This window comes from Oncorhynchus tshawytscha, linkage group LG17 (assembly GCF_018296145.1).
Source record: "Oncorhynchus tshawytscha isolate Ot180627B linkage group LG17, Otsh_v2.0, whole genome shotgun sequence".
NCBI classification, from domain to species: Eukaryota; Metazoa; Chordata; class Actinopteri; order Salmoniformes; family Salmonidae; genus Oncorhynchus; species Oncorhynchus tshawytscha.
In genome coordinates, this window is record NC_056445.1 from 7,788,883 (window position 1) to 7,806,162 (window position 17,280).

At 41.8% G+C, this 17,280-nt stretch overlaps 1 protein-coding gene across 2 annotated transcripts in view; it reads left to right on the plus strand.

Moving 5' to 3' along the window:
- The first annotated feature begins 391 nt into the window (after positions 1-391).
- The window catches only part of cerk (ceramide kinase), a 35,653-nt gene continuing 18,764 nt past the window's right edge, over positions 392-17,280 (plus strand). Inside the window, exon 1 of one of the 2 annotated variants that reach the window (XM_024376835.2) lies at positions 392-822. In XM_024376835.2, the coding sequence (XP_024232603.2) occupies positions 648-822 (175 nt within the window). In that variant the 5' untranslated portion in view covers positions 392-647. The remainder of the gene's footprint in view (positions 823-17,280) is intronic. The other variant, XM_024376834.2, reaches the window with a different exon arrangement.

Genomic DNA, 17,280 nt, shown 5'->3' on the forward strand with positions numbered 1-17,280 from the left:
AGTAGTGATATCAGGGGAGGTGTATCTGCCACAGCCAAAAGTCGGACACTGTGGTGGTTTTCCAACAGTAAGGCTCAGATCAACATAGCATTGTCAAAATAATATATATACGTTTGTCTGTAAAATGTCAAAATAAACTTTACTATTCACCCATGTCACATACCCAAACTGGAAACATAACGTGTGTATAATTAATTGGTTCGAGAGAGGTTTCAAATCACTTTTAATTTGTATCCCCTGTAGCGTTGAAATGTTGCTTCCTGTTTCAGTCATGTATTTGCCCACACTCACATGGGCCAAACAAAAACACCCAAATTATTGATAAATAGTGCCTCCCACAATGGAGGTGGTGGCTGCATGGTGCAGTTGGTGAAAAGCAACTATATAAAAAAAACTGCATGACCTTAATCACAATTTTTATCATTTACGCAGTCGACATGTAATTGCAAGTCAAACAATTTGTACAACCATAACACAACACACTTTGAAAGAAGGTATCCAATAGTGCTCAATGGCTAGACAAAAAAATGACCTGCTCGAACGCGCCCGCTCTCTCATTTTTGCCTGTCAGCAAAACATTGTTGAACGATTGAGTTTATGCAACGTGTTTACCTCGGCGTGCTTGTGAAACACTACACATTGTAAAAATGCTCATCAGTGAATTCTTCATTATGGTAAATCAACCAACGTTATTGTCAACGCAACTTTTTTACAAGGACAGGGTTGTAGAAGTGACTCTGAACCGCGTTATGTTGGGATTTTGGAAGGAGATTGAGACGAGGAGAAAACGCTCTGCGAGCTTCAATTGTATTTCTAAAGATGGTAAGCACATGAAATGCTATTATTATAAGGTCTAGTTTTTAGACAGACCATCCGTTTCATTGGCCAGTGCTAATTTGGATAGCCGTAGTAACCGCCAAGTTGTTATTTTCGCTATTACAAATTCAGTTAAGGAAAAAGTACCCAATTGTCATACTTGAGTTAAAGTAAAGATCCCTTAATACAGGGGTGTCAACCTCATTCACTTGGAGGGTCTAGTGTCTGCAGGTTTTTCTTTTCAATTAAGCCCTAGACAAGCAGTGTGGGGAGTTCCTTATTAATTAGTGACTACAATTGAAATAAGCGAAAACCCGCAAACACTTGTCGCTCGATGGAATGAGTTTGACAGCTGTGCCTTAATAGAAAATAAAGTAGAGGTCAGTCATTAAAATACTTTTTGAGTGAATGTCAAAAAGTATGTGGTTTTAAATATACTTAAGTATCTAAAGTATATGTAATTGCTCAAATATACTTAAGTACCAAAAGTAAAAATAATTTCAAATTCCTTATATTAAGCAAACCAGATGGCACCATTTTCTTTTTATAAATTACTGATAGCCAGCAGTGCACTCCAATACTCAGACATCATTTGCCAACGAAGCATTTCTCTTTAGTGAGTCTGCCAGGTCAGCGGCAGTAGGGATGACCTGGGATGTTCTGTTGATAAGTGCCTGAATTGGGTAATTTTCCTGTCCTGATAAGCATTCAAAATTAATGGAGTACTTTTAGGTGTCAGGGAATATACATGGTGTAAAAATTACATTATTTTCTTTAGGAATGTAGTGAAGTAAAAGTCAAAGTTGTCAATATAAATAATGAAGTACATATACACCAAAAAACTACATACGTTGTACTTTAAAGTAGTGTTACTTAAGTACTTTATGCCACTGTACAAGTTAAATTGTGGGGTATTTACAATAAACAGGAACATATCTGAAATATTGAACAAAAATGAAACATGTAAAGTGTTGGCCCCATGTTTCTTGAGCTGAAATGAAAGATCCCAGAAATGTTCCATACGCACACAAAAAGCTTATTTCTCTCAGCTTTTGTGCACAAATTTGTTTACATCCCTGTTATAATGAGCATTTCTCATTTGCCACGATAATCCATCCATCTGAGAGGTGTGGCATATCAAGAAGCTGATTAAACAGCATGATCATTACAAAGGTGCACCTTGTGCTGGGGACAAAAGGCCACTCAAATGTGCAGTTTTGTCATGCAACACAATGCTAAGTTTTGAGGGAGCTTGCAATTTGCATGCTGACTGCAGGAATGTCCACCAGAGATGTTACCAGATAGTTAAATGTTCATTTCTCTACCATAAGCCGCCTCCAACGTTGTTTTAGAGAATTTGGCAGTACGTCCAACCGGTCTCACAACCGCAGACCACATCAGTCCAGGACCTCCACATCCAGTTTCTTCACCTGCGGGATCGTCTAAGACAGGCCACCCGGAGAGCTGATGAAGGTGGGTTTCCACAACCAAAGAATGTCTGCACAAACTGTCTCAGGGAAGCTCATCTGCGTGCTTGTCGTCCTCACCAGGGTCTTGACCTGACTTCAGTTTGGTGTCGTAACCGACTTCATTGGGCAGATGCACACCTTCGATGGTCACTGGAATGCTGGAGAAGTGTCCTCTTAACAGATTATCCCAGTTTCAACTGTACCGGGCATAAGCTACAGACAACGAACAAAAATGCATTTAATTGATAGTAATTTCAATGCACAGAGATACTGTGACAAGATCCTGAGGCCCATTGTCTTGCCGTTCATCAGCTGCCATCACCTCATGTTTCAGCATGATAATGCACGGCCCCATGTTGCAAAGATCTGTACACCATTCCCGGAAGCAGAAAATGTCCCAGTTCTTCCATGGCATGCATACTCACCAGACGTCCCCCGTCGAGTATGTTTGGTATGCTCTGGATCGATGTGTACGACAGCGTGTTCCAGTTCCCGCCAAATATACAGCAACGTTGTACAGCCATTGAAGAGGAGTGGGACAACATTCCACAGGCCACAATCAACAGCCTGATCAACTCTATGCAAAGGAGATGTCGCGCTCCATGAGGCAAATGGTGGTCACACCAGATACTGACTGGTTTTCTGATCCACGCCCCTAACTTTTTTAAAGGTATCTGTGAACAACAGATGCATTTCTATATTCCCAGACATGTGAAATGCATAGATTAGGTCCTAATGTATTTATTTCAATTGACTGATATGCTTATATGAACTTTAACATTTTTTTAATTGTAAAAAACATTTTTCAGTGTATTTACTCTATGATATCCATGGTTTTACACCAACCTGTGGCAGTGAATGAAAAAGTATGACTTTAAAGAATATATATTGAATAGTTACCTTCACCATATATGGCCTTTTATCAAAACCATGCAGGGGGTATCTGAAGTGTTTGTTAGTATGTCAGTCTCATGTAGCAAGGGTTTGGCTGCATTCAACAACATGTAAAACTTTTTCCTACCAAATGCAACTGCTGCAGTTGAAGTCGGAGGTTTACATACAACTTAGCCAAGTACATTTAAACTCAGTTTTTCACAGTTCCTGACATTTAATCCTAGTAAAAATATAAAGTATAAATTCCCCATTTTACGTCTGTTAGGATCACCGCTTTATTTCAATAATGTGAAATGTCAGAATAATAGAAGAGGGATTTATTTCAGCTTTTATTTCTTCCATCACATTCCTAGTGGGTCAGACGTTTACATACACTCAATTAGTATTTGGCAGTATTGCCTTTAAATTGTTTTACTTGCGTCAAATGTTCCGGGTAGCCTTCCACAATCTTCCCACAATAAGTTGGGTGAATTTTGGCCCATTCCTCCTGACAGACCTGGTGTAACTGAGTCAGGTGTGTAGGCCTCCTTGCTTGTACACGCTTTTTCAGTTCTGCCCACAAATGTTCTATGGGATTGAGGTCAGGGCTTTGTGATGGCCACTCCAATACCTTGACTTTGTTGTCCTTAAGCCATTTTGCCACAACTTTGGAAGTATGCTTGGGGTCATTTGTCCATTTGGAAGACCCATTAGCGACCAAGCTTCGTGACTGATGTCTTGAGATGTTGCTTCAATATATCCACATCATTTTCATTCCTCATGCGGCCATCTATTTTGTGAAGTGCACCAGTCCCTCCTGCAGCAAAGCACCCCCACAACATGATGCTGCCAGCCCCGTGCTTCAAGGTTGGGATGGTGTTCTTCGGCTTGCAAGCCTCCCCCTTTGTCCTCCAAACATAACAATGGTCATTATGACATTTAATCCTAGTAAAATGCCCTCTATTTATGAAATGTCATATCTAAAGAAAAACTTAAAGCACTAATATCTAACATGTAAATAGGTGTTATTCAATCTGCCAATGTTTTCTGCCTCCCTGGCTTTGTTTATTCAAGTGAATGAGGTCCTTACCATTGTCATGACGTTGGCCACTTTGGGTATAGCAAGCCCATCCCCCTCTCCCTGCCTCCCCCTTTCCTCCTTCAACTAGGTTGCTGTGGTCAGAGAGATGTCATAAATTCCTGAGAATCTCCTCATGGACACACAGTATATAGAGTAGATTTTCATGGAGAACAAAGGAAATCCTTCGACCTCACAGAACTTGAGGTACGAAAAAATGTCATGTTCCGGTAGAAAATATAAAAGATCGGTGAAGAATCCAGCTACGAACTGGTCCGTTTGTCACAACTTGGGGAAGCTCATGGGAGACGGTGTGGCCACATTACCATAACGCTGTTTATATAATAGCCTCAGATATGAGGTTTACATCTAATTGCTGTATAAGATGAATGAGTGAGTATGATACTGTTTGTATAATTGTGCAATATGCTTTTGGACTGTTTAATGAAGAAAATACAATTCCCTTTTGATTTGAACTAAATCAGAGGACCGCCCCTGAGCCCAGTTAGGGTCAGGCCTCCTGGGACAGCCCCTTTTCTGCCATTCCGAATAAAACCCAACTTTGAGGAATGATCAGCAGACCAAGCTTACCTCAATTACGAGATGGCTAAAGGTTGCAGACCATGGTTTTCTCCATTAGGAGGACAAAGGTTGTAGACCATTGCTGAATCTTTTAACCATACCACGTGGTTAAACTCTTAGACTATTGATACCGACAGAATAAGAACAAGTCTTTGATATTAATTACTAGTCTGCAGCTAGGAATTCGGGAATATTGAATGCGAAGAATGACAACCTCCGAAATAACCATTCTATAACAAATGTCACTCTGAACAATCCTCTCTAACCGCAACCCGAGAGAGGGAGAGAGACGCACAATTCTACAAAAGAAATGAACTTTTCACCAGCGATCAAGATGACACACTGAGCATAAATATATATATATATATTGATTGCAATTGTTCCCGAATGAGTGAGTGTTCATGTGCAAAGGATTAGCATTTCAATTGTTATAATTATCACTCTGTAGTGACTTCTTAGTTGACCCCAACCTCCCCTTTTGTCTAACAAGCCGCCATGCCGGTTTAGTGGGCACATTCTCCTATCATTTCATGTAACCACATTTACCTTGTTTATTTATGCATTTCTGTGAATTACTTAGTTAGTAATAAATAAATGATTTAAGACAATTGATGTATGGATGACTCATAGTGAAGACTGGGTTCGTGGAGATAACCAACCATTTACGACGTTTGGAATGAGACTAACATGAGGTAAAGTAAATAATTAATTAATGTGAAGACTAATTGATCAGATAAAATATCTGAAAAGTTATTTTAGGAAATGATAACTTTGTAATCTGAATATTTCTCCTTGGTGCCCCGACTTCCTAGTTAATTAGTTACGTGATTAATCAGTTGATCGCGTAATAACTAATTACAGAGAATCTTTGATAAGAACTATCAGTCTTCAGTTAATGATAGTAAAGACACGACACCATCCTATTACACCAGTAAATACAGTGATTATCATCACTTAACATTGCGCACTGCCATTGGCCTTTCTCTAAGTGGAACCAAATGGCCTTTAATAACCCTGGAAAGCTCTCCGGTCAATGTTCACCCATGGCAGCAATATCAAACGTACACACACACCTCGACTAGCACACTGACAACAAGGGTCACTGTCCTTATCTGTAAACTAAAAAAGGGGTGTTAACCTGGCTAATAACTCATTAGGGCATTTCCTTCGAAAAGGACCCATGAGCACCAACATATGAGCACCAATAGGAGCTTATAAAATTGTGTGTCATATGAATGCTAAGAGTCTGTATTTTACTGTATTTGCTGGTTTTTAGTATAAAACTTTCAAATAGCTCTTTGTTGACTGTTGCTGGGTGCTATGGTCCTCCATTAACACCGGCCTGTACCCTACCTGCCCTAAGCTCTCTCCTGGCCCCTTACACCTAGTCTGAATTAGTCCTGCTAGGTGACCTAAACTGGGACATGCTAAAACCACCTGACCAAGTCCTAAAGCAATGGGACTCCCTAAACCTTTCTCAGATTATCATCAATCCCACAAGGTATGACTCCAAAGAAAAGGCTACTCTCCTCTCTTATCCTCACAAATAATCCTGATCGGTATCAGACTGGTGTTTTCTGTAATGACCTTAGTGATCACTGTTTTACAGCCTGTGTTTGTAATGGCTGCTCAGTGATATGACCTGTCCTGATTTGTCATAGACACTTGCTAAAAAACTTCAATGAGCAAGCCTTCCTTAATGAACTGGCCTCTGTAAAATAGTATAGAATCAGCTTGATCCCCTCTGTCGAAGACGCTTGGACCTTCTTTTTTATATTTTCAGTGGTAATGTTAACACGCCCCCATAAAGATAATAAGAATTAAAAACAGGTTCAGCTCCTGGTTCGACGATCTTGCAGAGTTTCTCCACCTCGAATTGCATTTGGCTAAAGGCTCGGCAAATGAGAAATAAGTGCACTCAGGCTGTCCGGAAGGCCAAAGTTAGTTACTTTAAGGAGTAGTTCTCTCTCTGTGGGTCTAACCCCAGGAAGTTCTGGAAAATGGTTAAAGACCTGGAGAATAAACCCTTCTCCTCACAGCTGCCCATGTCCCTTAAAGTTGATGTGGTTGTTACTGGCAAGATACACATGGCTGAGCTCTTTAATCACCACTTCATTAAGTCAGGATCCCTATTTGATTCAGCCATGCTTCCTTGCCCGCCCAACATTTTCTCATCTCCCACCCCTTCTAATGCGACTATCTCTGATGCTTCTCCCTCTGTTTCCCCTGCTCCTCTACAAAGTCTCTCCCTGCAGGCAGTCACTAAGTCCGAGGTGCAAAAGGAGCTCCTTAAACTTGACCCCAAAAAGCCCTTCTTTAAGGTTGCTGCCCCTATCATTGCCAAACCTGTCTCTCCTTTCTGTGGAGGTTCCCATTGCTTGGAAGTCAGCCACGGTTCTGTTATTTAAAGGGGGAGATCAAGCTGATCCTAACTGTTATAGGCCTATTTCTATTTTGTCCTGTTTATCAAAAGTGTTGGAAAACTTGTCAATAATCAACTGACTGGCTTTCTTAATGTCTATAGTATTCTCTCGGGTTTGCAATCTGGTTTCTGCTCAGGTTATGGATGTGTCACTGCAACCTTAAAGGTCATCAATGATGTCACCACTGTCCTCGATTCTAAGCAATATTGTGCTGCTATTTTGATCGACTTTGCCAAAGCTTTTGATAGGGTAGACCATTCCTTTCTTGTGGGCCGGTTAAGGAGTATTGGTGTTTCTGAGGGGTCTTTGGGCTGGTCTGCTAAATACCTCTCTCAAAGAGTGCAGTGGATAAAGTCAGAAAATCTGCTGTCTCAGCCACTGCCTGTCACCAAGGGAGGTACTCCAAGGCCTCAATCCTAGGCCTCACGCTCTTATCAATTTACCTCAACAACATCGCTCAGGCAGTAGGAAGCTCTCATCCATTTATATGCAGATGAAAGTCTTCTAATCAGCTGGCCCATCCCCGGATTTTGTGTTAAATGCTCTACAACACAGCTTTCTTAGTGTCCATCAAGCTTTCTCTACCCTTGACCTTGTTCTGAACACCTCCAAAACAAAGCTCATGTTGTTTGGTAAGAAGAATGCCCCTCTTCCCACAGGTGTGATTACTACCTCTGAGGGTTTAGTGCTTGAGGTAGTCACCTCATACAAGTACTTGGGTGTATGGCTAAACGGTACACTGTCCTCTCAGCACATATCAAAGCTGCAGGCTAGGCTTTGTTTCCTCTATCATAATCACTCCTCTTTCACCCCAGCTGCCCCAGCTGCCAAACTAACCCTAATTCAATGACCATCCTACCCATGCTAGATTACGGAGACATAATTTATAGATCGCAGGTGAGGGGGCTCTTGAGCGGCTAGATGTTCTTTACCATTCGGCCATCACCAATGTTCCTTATAGGACACATCACTGCACTCTATCCTCTTCTGTAAACTCTCTCTATACCCGTCGCAAGACCCACTGGTTGATGCTTATTTATAAAACCCTCTTAGGCTTCAGTCCCCCCTATCTGAGATATCTACACGCATCCCTGGGTCACTCGTCTTTTCAGTTCACTGCAGCTCGCGACTGGAACGAGCTGCAAAAACCACTCAAACTGGACTGTTTTATCTCCGTCTCTTCATTCAAAGACTCAATCATGGACACTCTTAATGACAGTTGTGGATGCTTTGCGTGATGTATTGTTGTCTCTACCTTCTTGCCCTTTGTGCTGTTGTCTGTGCCCAGGATAATGTTTGTACCATGTTGTGTTGCTTCCATGTTGTGTTGCTGCCTTGCTATTATGTTGTTTTAGGTCTCTCTTTATGTAGTGTTCTCTCTTGTCGTGATGTGTGTTTTGTCCATTTTAGTTTATATATATATATCTCTATATATCCCAGCCCCTGTCCCTGCAGGAGGCCTTTTGGTAGGCTATCATTGTAAATATGAATTTGTTCTTAACTGACTTGCCTCGTTAAATAAATTGTTAGGAAATTAAGGAATAGAAGGCAAAATTTTTAAAGCACATAATCGTCTAGAATGTCATGCTGTAGCGTTCAGATTTCCCTTCACTGGAACTAAGGGGCCTAGCCCGAACCATGAAGAACAACCCCAGACCATTATTCTTCCTACAGCAAACTTTACAGTTGGCACTATGCATTGGGGCAGGGTAGCGTTCTCCTGGCATATGCCAAACCCAGATTTGTCTGTCGGACTGCCAGGTGGTGAAGTGTGATTCACCAATCCAGAGAACGTGTTTCCACTGCTCCAGAGTCCAATGGCGATGAGCTTTACACCACTCCAGCCAACGTACACCACCATGGAAACCCATTTCATGAAGCTACCAATTAGAAGAAAAAGAAACGCACACCTATTAAGACGAGGTGCTAGCTAGCGGAGTAGAACACCTATTAAGACGAGGTGCTAGCTAGCGGAGTAGAACACCTATTAAGACGAGGTGCTAGCTAGCGGAGTAGAACACCTATTAAGACGAGGTGCTGGCTAGCGGAGTAGAACACCTATTAAGACGAGGTGCTGGCTAGCGGAGTAGAACACCTATTAAGACGAGGTGCTAGCTAGCGGAGTAGAACACCTATTAAGACGAGGTGCTAGCTAGCGGAGTAGAACACCTATTAAGACGAGGTGCTGGCTAGCGGAGTAGAAACTTGAAAATAAAGAGAGCCGCACACTCTAGCAACTCAGATGCAAAAATGTAATACCAACGTTTCGACAGCCAAGCTGTCTTCATCAGGGTTTCATGAGCTTTACAACACTCCAGCCAACGTACACCACCATGGAAACCAATTTCATGAAGCTACCAATTAACAGTCCTTGTGCTGATGTTGCTTCCATTGGCAGTTTGGATCTCAGTAGTGAGTGTTGCAACTGAAGATTTTTACGCTCTTCAGCGGTCCCGTTCTGTGAGCTTGTGTGGCCTTCCACTTCGCGGCTGAGCAGTTGTTGCTCCTGGACATTGCTACTTCACAATAACAGCACATACAGTTGACCAGGGCAGACATTTTATGAACTGACTTTTTGGAAAAGTGGCATCCTTTGACAGTGAAGGATGCCACCTTCACTGTCACGTTGAAATTCACTGAGCTCTTCATGGAGGCTTTTATACTGCCAGTGTTTGTCTATGGAGATTGCATGACTGTGATTTTTTTTTCTCACACCGTTCAGCAACAGGTGTAGTTGAAATAGCCTAATGACTGCATGTTGTCATTTCCCACAGTTGTTATGGTTAGAATTGTTGGAGGGTTAGCTGGTCCAAAATCTGCGCTTACAGGAAATTTTAGCTATGAGTTTGGCCTCTTGGCCTATTTGTATAGGGGTAGATCTGGAGCGTGAAGGAGACACCAAAACAGTACAGTATGTTCTGTTTGTGCAGAGCAGGAATCCTGTCTGTCAGAATGCCACCTCACTACATTATGGGAGACTGCGGGCAAAGTGTATTACATTTACACTAGGGCTGTTATGGTGACCGCATTACCGCCACACCGGCGGTCGTGAGTTATGACCACAGTCAAATTCCACATGACCATTTAGTCACGGTAATTAGGCTTCTCCAAGCTCTGTTGCTGCTGTCATTAGTAAAACTTGCTAACTGCCTGGTACTTCACGCTCTATTGTCCCTCTAATCACTCTGACATCAATGTGAATGTTTTTTCAAAAGTCAAATCAAACACTTCATGAGAGCTCATGTTGCGCAACATTTCTATACAATTGCATGATAACTTTTTTTTTTTTTTTACATATTAAAAGAAGATCCCATCAGCTCTCTATAGGCTTGGCCTACTATATTTATTTCACAACTTTCCTAATATTAAGCAGATTGCTTCACTTTACAACAGGAGAATAGCCTACCTGACAGGTGCATGATAATGCTCCATTCTAAATTAAAACTAATTTCACACACACATTATTTAGTATATGTAAAGACAAGATTAACTTAAGAATAGTCTGATGGGTGGTAATATTAGCCTATCACTTGAGATCATACAGTAAGGCAAGAAATAGCACATGCCTTTTTTTGCAACTTTTTTCTAATCATAGTCGCACACCTCATGTTGCCTAGCGCATAGGCCTATATGTTTTAATAAGGTTAGTATCACACCTCATGTAGCCTAGCCCATAGGCCTATATGTTTTAATAAGGTTAGTATCACACCTCATGTAGCCTAGCCCATAGGCCTATATGTTTTAATAAGGTTAGTATCACACCTCATGTAGCCTAGCCCATAGGCCTATATGTTTTAATAAGGTTAGTATCACACCTCATGTAGCCTAGCCCATAGGCCTATCAACATTTTAAGCGAAATGATCTGTTCCATCAGCGTTATTGCTTTTAATCACTATTTATTGTTTTTGGTGGGGGGGGGGGAATCTATCGCATCCCACAACTGTCCCAGAGTATGCTAGGAATAATTTATTTCTTGCACAGAAGGACATGTTGACCAATATAATAGGTAAACTTTTTTTGCTATGGGGGATAGTAGATTGACATAGGCTAGTGCTTTTGCTGTTCGTTAGGCCTTACTCATCTTGTTGGCTGACAAGAAAGTAGGCTAAATGTGGACCGTTTTTATGTCATCTTCAATATGCACATTGGAATTCGATAAGAGGGATATGCGCAGTTGCGTCCCCGATGTGTCTGTCTTCACTTGTAGCCTACTTCTTACCTGAGATGCTTGTGAGAAGGACCCGATCAAGTAATGGCATTGGCTAATAAGAATTGAGATCTGAGAGAGCCATGTGAGTGACAGGTGCTTTGGAGCACGGGAAAAGGGAATTATAAATATTATATTCAGCCCAAGGGCACAGATTTTTTTTTAGGAGGCATTACAGCCACACATACCGATACCGCCGGGAAATTCGATGCCTGGTGAGAATATTATCTTGTGAGAGAATGTGTGCAGCCTGCACAAGAAACAAATCAGATCTCATGCCTTTTTCATGCCACTTTATTCAAATCATCATTCGTCGAATCATGTTGCCTCTGAAGGGTATTAAAAATTGAAGGTAGGAAGAGCTGTTTCTGTGGTAACTGCTCAACACAGAATATGGGCATTTGCACACTTCCTTAGAAATCGTTAGCTAAATAAAATGATATTTTCTCCTATGTTCAGTTGTATTCTTTATACTTTAAAAAATGGTTTTCCAAAACCTTTTTATAGTCCCGTACCCCTTCAAACATTAACCCTCCAGCTGCGTACCCCCTTTAGCACCAGGGTCAGCGGACTCTCAAATGTTGTTTTTTGCCATCATTGTAAGCCTGCCACACACGCACTATAAGGATACATTTATTAAATATAAGAATCAGTTTGAGTTTTTGTCAAAACCCGGCTTGTGGGAAGTGACAAAGAGCTCTTATAGGACCAGGGCACAAATAATAATATAATCAATTATTTTGTTCTTTATTTAGCCATCTTACATTGGTACATGGTTGCAAAAGGCATCAGTGTCTTAACAGCGCGATTTGCCAAGGCAGGATAATCTGAGAGCAGCCCTATCCAGAAATCTGGCAGTGGCTTCTGATTTGTGGCATTTTCGATGAGTCTCTCTTGTTCAGATATTGGTAAGTGGACTGTAGGCAGGGCATGAAAGGGATAATGAATCCAGTTGGTTGTGTTGTCCGTTTTGGGAAAGTATCTGCGTAATTGCGCACCCAACTCACTCAGGTGCTTCGCTATATCACATTTGACATCGTCCGTTAAGCTTGTTTAAGCTCTCAATTTAAAAAAACGTGTCAATACTTTGCCCCTTGATAACTAGCACAGTATGTTGTAAAAGCTTTACATGGTCGCTGCCCATATCATTGCATAGTGCAGAAAATACACGAGAGTTCAGGTGCCTTGCTTTAACAAAGTTAACCATTTTCACTGTTGTGTCCAAAACATGTTTCAAGCTGTCAGGCATTCCCTTGGCAGCAAGAGCCTCTCGGTGGATGCTGCAGTATACCCAAGTAGCGTCAGGAGCAACTACTTGCACGCGTATTCCCACTCCACTATGTCTCCCTGTCATGGCTTTTGCGCCATCAGTACAGATACCAACACATCTTGACCATCAAAGTCCATTTGATCTCACAAAGCTGTCCAGTACTTTAAAAATATCCTTTCCTGTTGTCCTGGTTTCCAGTGGTTTGCAGAAGAGGATGTCTTCCTTAATTGACCCCCCATAAACGTAACGGACATATACCAGGAGCTGTGCCAGGCCTGCCACCTCTGTTGACTCATCCAGCTGTAATGCATAGAATTCACTGGCTTGTATGCGACGCAGTAATTGTTTTTAAACATCTCCTGCCATGCCACTGATGTGTCGTGAAAGTGTTTTTTTATGAAGTCATTGTCTCTATAGTTTTTTTTGGGCCTTTTCCCCCAGCATTGTCCCAGCCATATCTGCGGCAGCAGGAAGAATTAAGTCCTCCACAATAGTATGGGGCTTGCCTGTACTAGCCACTCGGTAGCTCACCATTTAAGATGCTTCTAGCCCCTTCTTATTAATGGTATCTATTGCTTTTATACATGTTTTACTACTCGAAAGTCGTATTAATTCTCGCTCAAACTCCCGTGTCTTATTTTTCAAATTGGCATGCTTCTAAATGTCTGAACAAGAGTGAAGGTTTCATTGAGTTGTGAGAGAGTACTTTTGCACATATAACACACTGTGGCTGAGGAAAGGCACTACTCCCAATATAAGTGAACCCCAAATCAATGTAGTTCTCATCATATTTGCGCCTCTTCAATGGTCCAACGTTCCTGTCTGTTGTTCAGTGCTTTCCCAGGTAAGGGGGCAGTAGCTGTTCGGCTGCAGCAGATTCACAACTGTCAGTGTCCATGCTAGCTGTGCTAACAACAAATATAGAATTACTGATGCTAGCATTGGTTGTGATCGTGGAAGCAGAACAACTTGTCATCGACAGGTGCAGGTGTAGTACTACCAGTAGAGCTGGTATGTGTCTCTAAGGACGCGGGCCTTACTTTTTGTAACAATTCATCCATTTTCGAGCAAACGGAATGAGCAGCAGCTACTTTTGGCTACATACGGACCATTAGTGGAATTCCAGCTTAGAGAGTAATAGTTCATGTGATTGGATGTTAATTATTTGACTAGGCTACCTGTATTTGACATCGTGTTGTAAATTCCCTGAACTCTAGATGGTTACATTTTATTTAGGGCAGTGAAACGAGTCTACTCAAGCGAGGGAAAAAAACATCACCCAAATGTATAGCACCGTTGGCAAATCTAAATGGACTGTTTGAAAATGTGGCGTATCCCCTGCGGCATTGCGCATACCCCTGGGGCTAGGTGCCCTAGTTTTAGAATAGCCGGCTATTAATTTTATCAACTTTTTAAAAATGTAGATGTTCCGAAGGTCTGCATCAGTGGCTTGAAGGCTATGCGTGGAAGCCAAGAGATTAATTCATCTTAATGTTCATTAACGGTCAATTACCGTGAGACCGGCAGTTATTTGCGTGACAATCCCCAGCTGACAAAATTTCATGACCGCCACAGCCCTAATTTACATTACATTTGATTAATTTAGCAGACGCTCTTCTCCAGAGTGACTTACAGTTAGTGCATTCATCTTAAAATAGCTAGGTGAGACAACACATCCCAATTGTATCGTGCATTTCCACTCAACAAGGTATTTATCAGCAAAGTCAATGCAAGTGGGAAAAGAGAAGTGCATTTTTTTTGGGAGGGGTGGCTGGGGGCACCGTGAAGGTTTATTTAAGATTTTTTAAATTTGTGTAACCTTTTATTTTACTAGGCAGGTCAGTTAAGAACAAGTTCTTAGTTTCAATGACGGCCGAGGAACAGTAGGTTAACTGGCCTAGGAACAGTAGGTTAACTGGCCTAGGAACAGTAGGTTAACTGCCTTTGAAGACTCTTCAAAGATGTAGGCTTTCAGGCTTTAAGTTTTCAAAAGATGGGCAGGGACCCCGCTGTCCTGACTTTAGGAGGAAGCTTGCCTTATTCCACTATTGGGGTGCCAGGACAGAGGGCCAAGTGACCAAAGGTGGAGTTCTCGAATTGGAATGTCGGGTTGGAGCAGAGCATGAAGGTAAGGAGGTGCAGTTCCCGTTGCTGCTCTGTAGGCAAGCACCAGGGTCTTGAAGATGATTCAAGGTTTGACTGGGAGTGTGTGTAGGAGCGAGGTGACATGGGGGAACTTAGGAATGTTATCATTTAGAAATTGTACTATTCCATTATCAGGCCAAGTAGGAATGGATTTGAGGTTTAAAAACCGCTGAGTAAGTACTTTATAAAAATCCCATGGTTTGCTTTACGCAGCTCACCTTTTTCTATGGCTTTAAAAATAAAATCCCTTGGTTATATCTGACTGTACACATTAGGACTGAGTTGTTTTTCCTGACCATATGACCTGACTATAAAAACTCTTGGGTCACAGTTAGGTCATGTTGTCAATACAATCTCGAAGCACTGTGCATTCTACACACAGTAGTTGTTAGATACCTTTTCTTGGTTATAGCTGTGCCAGACCAGTGAACAGTGTGTGGCAAAAGCACCTGTGTTTTCTAACCTGCGTCACACTGCCAAGTCAGGTCACATACTGTCCAGCAACAGTAATTGGTTTGTGTTTTCAGCGTGGTAGGGGAGTCCGCTGTGCAAGCCAGCGATTCAAGGCAGTGCTTAGTTAGCCACCGGCTTAAGAGGCTTTACGCAAATTGGGTCTGCTCTATAATCATCAGCTCCTAATACTGACATTTCTTGAAGAGGAAGACCCAGTCACAGATGACTGGGGCCCTGCAATGTACACATGACACTGTAGTTCACTTGTTCTCACGTTGACAGTTTCTTGCTGACCAGTTTTTCTTCACAATTTGTTTGTTCTTATGCGTTATGCTCTGAAATAAAGGCAGAGCATCTTTGGAATGTCAGTCGTGGTGCCAGTGAACTTCCACTTACCCAGTGTTTCATCAATGTATTTCATATTTTTATTGGAGTGTTTGGTTTATTCCATCATGTCATACGCCCATAGCGTCACAGTGATAAAACCGGTTTTAAACCCTTATGATTATGACGGGCTGTAAACCTGGAGTCACCCATCCCCATCGCTCTGCTATCACTAATCAGACAGAGTCCACATGTGACTTAAAGAATAACCCTCCTGTGGATATACTGTCGCTAATATACTGGAGAATGCACAAGGAATTCCGCCCTTGTCATTGTTTAGCATTTCCAGTCCTGGAATGTTTCCAAAGCTTCGTTATTCTTTATGTTGATAATATGACTAAATATAGAACCAATGGTTATGCTTGACCGAGTGGGTGTAAGTTGGCTGACTGTCCATGTCACAACACTAAAAGCTACAACACACACAAATGCCTATTGGGCAGGGCTCATCAACTAGAATCTTGAGAGGATGGTCAGGGGGCCGGAACATATTTCCAAATAATTTGAAACTGCAAATTGATTCCCAAACAGATATAACATTTGACTAAAACAACGATTTCAAACCTTGCTTACATTTCTATATGATCACATATATCGCTCTGTTATGCACGGGATTCCTTTGAATAAATTAAACACTGGTTTTTTTGGGGGGGGGGGCCAAATAAAATCACATGCGAGCCAAATTCGGCCCGAGGGCCACCAGTTGGGGTACCCTGCTGCAGTGTGTATGAGGAGCAGCTGATATTATGAGTGATAATTCTTCAAGTGTTGTTCTTGCTGCCCTCTATCATTTTCATTATCATGAAGTGGCTTTCATCATGACACAGGTTAGGCTGTAGACCTAGATGTTTATGACAGTACCAGTCAAAAGTTTGGACACCTTCTCATTCAAGGGTTCTTCTTTATTTTTACTTTGTTCTACAATGTAGAATAATATTGAAGACATCAAAACTATGAAATATCACAAATCAAAATATATTTTATTTTTGATTCTTCAAAGTAGCCACCTTTTACCTTGATGACATCTTTGCACACTCTTGGCATTCTCTCAACCAGCTTCACCTGGAATGCTTTTCCAACAGCCTTGAAGGAGTTCCCACATATGCTGAGCACTTGTTGGCTGCTTTTTCTTCACTCTGTGGTCAAACTCATCCCAAACCATCTCAATTGGGTTGAGGTGGGGTGATTGTGGAGGCCAGGTCATCTGAGGCAGCACTCCATTACTCTCCTTCTTGGTCATATAGCCCTTACACAGCCTGGAGGTGTATTGTGTCATTGTCCTCTTGAAAAACAAATGATAGTCCAACTAAGCGCAAACCAGATGGGATGGCGTATCGCTGCAGAATGCTGTGGTAGCCATGCTGGTTAAGTGTGCCTTGAATTCTAAATGAATCAATGAGTGTCACCAGCAAAGCACCATCACACCACCACCTCCATCATGCTTCACGGTGGGAACCACACATGTGGAAATCATCCGCTCACCTGCTCTGCGTCTCACAAAAACACAGCGGTTGGAACTAAAAATCTCAAATTTGGACTCATCAGACCAAAGGATAGATTTTCTCCGGTTGAATGTCTG